The sequence below is a fragment of the Physeter macrocephalus genome, chromosome 2 (genome assembly GCF_002837175.3).
Source record: "Physeter macrocephalus isolate SW-GA chromosome 2, ASM283717v5, whole genome shotgun sequence".
NCBI classification, from domain to species: Eukaryota; Metazoa; Chordata; class Mammalia; order Artiodactyla; family Physeteridae; genus Physeter; species Physeter macrocephalus.
In genome coordinates this window covers 120,163,171-120,168,112 of record NC_041215.1, presented here as the reverse complement: position 1 = coordinate 120,168,112, position 4,942 = coordinate 120,163,171, and the positions used below count along the sequence as shown (strand labels likewise).

Genomic DNA, 4,942 nt, shown 5'->3' with positions numbered 1-4,942 from the left:
ATGTGGGATCCTCCCAGACCGGGGCGCGAACCCGGTTCCCCTGCATCGGCAGGCGGACGCGCAACCACTGCGCCACCAGGGAAGCCCCTGTGCAGATTCTTAAAGGATAGTTAGGAGTTGGTTAGCCAGACAAAAGAGATGGCAAAGGGGAGAAGGCCCATCAAGCCAAGAGAGGGATGTGTAAGGATATGGAAGCAGAAGAGAATGTGGTGAGTCTGGGGAATGGCAAATCAATGACAAGTTGAATCATCAGTTCAGAGACCTTTTGCGGAGAGAGGTGGAAGATGAATCTGGAGAGGTCAGCAGGGGCCAGATCTTGAAGTAAGGGCTTTGGGCTAAGGAATAGTGAGATCATAAAATGTTAAGAGGGGAGGGGACCTCTGAGATCCCTTGGTCCCACCCAATTTTATTGCAGATAAGAGAACTGAGACCCAGATTGCTTAGTAATTTGACCAACATCGCTTAGCTCCAAGAAACAGTCTTTAATATATTGGCTACAACTTCTTGTCTCTTTCCTATATTGACCCCTATTATCATGTTTATGCTTTTTGTTGTAAACGTTGTCATAAAAAGAAAATTTCTAGGTTAACTACGTATGGCATGCTGCCATGCAAAGAAATGCCTAATTGGGCAGGCACTGGGCTGTGCACCCACACCAAGTGGGAAGAAAGTGAGAGATCTAATTACATGTTGTTTGGTTTTTCTTCTGGTTGGTTTATCAGCACGGAAGAGGACATAGCACACAAGTTGGTGGTGATGACAGACCCTGTGTTGGACTCACAGCCAGTCAACAGCACTGGGGAGATGGATGGACTGTGCCCTGAGCTATTGCTGATCCCCCGACCTCTCTCTAACCGTGGACTCCTAGAGCCTGTCCAGAGCCCCTGTCCTTCTGGGAACCCTCCACCTTTGCCTGCTGACCCAGGCTGCCTGCTGGTAGAAACCACAGCAACTGAAGAGGACACAGGGAACATGGAGATCATTGTGGAAGCAGTAGCTGGAAACCTGTCCCCAGGTGCTCCTGGAGAGACCCCAGGTACCAACACAGTTGCTAGCAGGCCAGTGAGACAAGCAACCCTGAGTTTTTGTCTGTGCTGTTTTTGATCATTGTATATAAATATGATGAAGACACAAGGTAGCATCCTATTTTTATACTTAGAGATGTTGTAATTTGATTTGCAGTTGGTGAATGTTGATTGAAGTCTGGCGAGGTGGTGCACAACTTGTACCAAGCTCTTGGCAGTCTATCCCTGTGGGGGCTTCACGTCTGCTAGGTGGTAATCCAGAAGGGAAGACCTTTCTGACACCTCTGCCCAATCCTTACTCCTATAGTCCTCAAGGATTCTTTTCTCCATGTTGACCCTCCCACCCAGGAACTGCAGCCAGGGATTAGGCAAAAGGCCCAGCCTCTCTCCACCACCCAGGGCTTGGCAGGGCTTCCTAGCAGTAATCTGGTATTTCCCTGCTCTAGTTTCTTGCAGATAACATACTTAACTCACCCAAGGCGTGCCGTTAAGAGTGGGAGTTGAATAATTTATATTTACGTTAGAAGAAAGAGTCTCCCCTTTAATCTTCCCACATCTCAACTTCTTTTTTTAGGTAACTTCCCTATTTTGTAACTGTCGTCTTCCAGCTACAGTTGTACCATTTTTCCTTGGTAGTGTGCAAAGAATACTGGGAAATATTAGCTAGTTTGATCGTATAATATTTCTAAACTTTGATGTGGTGAAAGAAATAATAAATAAATTAAAAAGGAACCTGGAAAAACATTTGCAGTATATAAAACATTTGCAATATATAAGAAAGTTAAAATCTTTAAAATTCAAAGAGCTCCACAATAAGAAAAAGAAACAGTATTTTTTCAGAAAGGGAGAAAAGAAATCTACGTGCAATTTACTAAAGAAGAAATGAAAATAGTTAATAACCATAAGTATATTTAATCTCACTAACACACAAATTCCAGTTTAACTATAAGATGCCATTATTGTTTCTCAACTTTGGCAGAAATTAAGTATTTTTTATAAAACTAGTGTTGGTGAGGCTATGGGGAAACAGATAATATCATATAGTTTATGGAATATAAATTAGCATAAGTTTTTGAAAGTCAATTTATGCATGTAACAAATTTTAAAAGACGTGTACTCTGACCTAGTAGTTCCACTTCTAAGGATCTGTCCTATAGAAGGAGTTACACACATGCACAAGGATGCAGGAAGAAGGATGTGTGGGGCAGCTTTATTTGTAATGGTTGGAAACAACCCAGATATCTATCAGTAAGAGCAAAATTTCATTTTGATTTACCCATGCTCTGAAGTACCATGAACTGGACAAAAAAAATTAGGTAGATCTAAATGTCCTACTCATAGATAAAAATATCCATGATATATAGCAAGTGAAAAAAATTTTTTTTAAAGCAATTGCCGGGGCTTCCCTGGTGGCACAGTGGTTAAGAATCCGCCTGCCGGTCTTCCCTGGTGGCGCAGTGGTTGAGAGTCCGCCTGCCGATGCAGGGGACACGGGTTCGTGCCCCAGTCTGAGAAGATCCCACATGCCGCAGAGCGGCTGGGCCCGTGAGAGAACGGACCGGGGCTTCCCTGGTGGCGCAGTGGTTGAGAATCCGCCTGCCAATGCAGGGGACACGGGTTCGTGCCCCAGTCTGAGAAGATCCCACATGCCGCAGAGCGGCTGGGCCCGTGAGCCATGGCCGCTGAGCCTGCGTGTCCGAAGCCATTGCCCTGCAAGGAGAGAGGCCACAACAGTGAGAGGCCTGCGTACCGCAAAAAAAAAAAAGAATCCGCCTGCCATTGCAGGGGACACAGGTTCAAGCCCTGGTCTGGGAAGATCCCACATGCCGCAGAGCAACTAAACTAAGCCCGTGTGCCACAACTACTGAGCCTGCGCTCTAGAGCCCGAGAACCACAACTACTGAAGCCTGTGCACCTAGAACCCATGCTCTGCAACAAGAGAAACCACTGCAATAAGAAGCCCGCGCACCGCAACAAAGAGTAGACCCTGCTCACCGCAACTAGAGAAAGCCCACGCGCAGCAACGAAGACCCAAAGCCAAAAATAAATAAGTAAATAAACTTTTTTTAAAAAAAAAAGCAAATTGCCAAAAAATGACCCCAAAAGGTCTGAAAGGATATAGACCAAATTATGTGTGTGAGGGTGGGATGTGGTTATTCTTTATATAGTTCTGTTGTTGTACTGAATTTTTATTTAAACAAAAAAATAATAAAGAGAAAAAGAACCACCAGAATAAATGTGGGACAAACCTCGGCTCCACCATTAACAGGCATGGTGGCCTTAACCTTGCAGTATCTCAGGTCCCTCTTCTCATAGGGCAGTTGGAAGACCAAGCAAAAGTGTTTCCTAAGCCTTTCTTTGTCAAGGTCCTGCCAGTTGCTTAAGAAATGGCAGCAAGCGGAGCAACTAGACCCGTGCGCCACAATTCCTGAGCCTGTGCTGTAGAGCCCGCAAGCCACAACTACTGAGGCCCGCGCACCTGGAGCCTGTGCTCTGCAACAAGGGAAGCCGCCACAATGAGAAGCCCACACGCCACAACAAAGAGTGCACCCCGCTCGCCGCAACTAGTTAGAAAGCCTGAGCGCAGCAAGGAAGACCCAATGCAGGCAAAAATAAATAAATTAATTGATTTAAAAAATAAAAATAAAAACAAAAGAAATGGCAGCAGTTATTATGAATGTGAATAAAGTAAAGACTATCACACCAACATATCTGAAGATACAGTTAGAGAATGGGTAAAGGAGGAATAAATTAATTGAGGAAGTGGGGATATCAATTGCCATGCCCTGAGTCTATATAGCAGGAGCATTATTTCTTTCTACCTATAGTCTGGTCAGCTAAAATCAAAAAGATGATAATATGTGCATTAAATTTTAACAAATTTACTTGAAAATGTTGTATCACAACATTCCAATGAACCGTATTCTAGGAGGGCTATACTGCAAATGCCCTACTTATAAACAAGTTCAAGTTCAATGGAAGAAAAGATTTTGGAAAACAATAGAGAAAATGCAGAGAAGTTAAATCGCAATTATAGCAGTTGTATCATGAGCATGATTTTCATTTAAGTGTGTCTTTATTAATAAAACATTAGCTCAAAATTAATGTGAATTACCAACCATCTCTTTCATCAGTAGATCTTCATTTCAAGAAAAACGGATAGATCATGTTCTTCCTACCAAAATCACCCATAGAATTTATATGAGGAATTAAATGAATTATATGGCTGGTTGTCTAAATAATGGCAATGTTTGGTCATACTTATTTATAAAACTGAAGAAAAACCATCCTGAAACCAATGATAACCTATAACTAGGGTCTGGTTTTGAGATCTGTTTGAATTGAGATACATCCCACAATTCTTAATAGTTCTGCCTCTCTATTGAAATATTCTTTCAAATTTTCTCAGAATATCTTATTTTGAGAAATAAGCCAGAAGATTCTCTCTATCCATTTCTATATGTTCATAGAAAAAATGAATATTGTAGTTTAATTTATTTACCATTATCTAAGTGACACTATCTTCTATAATTCTTACAATCACACTTAAGGTATTCTTGTTTTGATTTTACACAAGGAAATGAGACTTAGAAAGGTGAATAACTGTCAAAGTTCACAGAACTGGTAAACAGTAGACACAGCTGAATTTGCTTAAAATTTATTGTTAAATCACTTTTGAATTACTGCTTTAAAAGGGTCACAATTTTGGGCTTCCCTGGTGGTGCAGTGGTTGCGCATCTGCCTGCTGATGCAGGGGAACTGGGTTCGCGCCCCAGTCTGGGAGGATCCCACATGCCGCGGAGCGGCTGGGCCTGTGAGCCATGGCCGCCGAGCCTGCGCATCCGGAGCCTGTGCTCCGCAACGGGAGAGGCCACAACAGAGGGAGGCCCGCATACCACAAAAAAAAAAAATAAAAT

At 42.9% G+C, this 4,942-nt stretch overlaps 1 protein-coding gene across 2 annotated transcripts in view; it reads left to right on the top strand.

Moving 5' to 3' along the window:
* The window catches only part of ZNF142 (zinc finger protein 142), a 21,475-nt gene that overhangs the window by 1,639 nt on the left and 14,894 nt on the right, over positions 1-4,942 (top strand). For both annotated transcript variants that reach the window (XM_007121443.4, XM_007121444.4), the window contains exon 4: positions 723-1,036. In XM_007121443.4, the coding sequence (XP_007121505.1) occupies positions 757-1,036 (280 nt within the window). In that variant the 5' untranslated portion in view covers positions 723-756. The remainder of the gene's footprint in view (positions 1-722; positions 1,037-4,942) is intronic.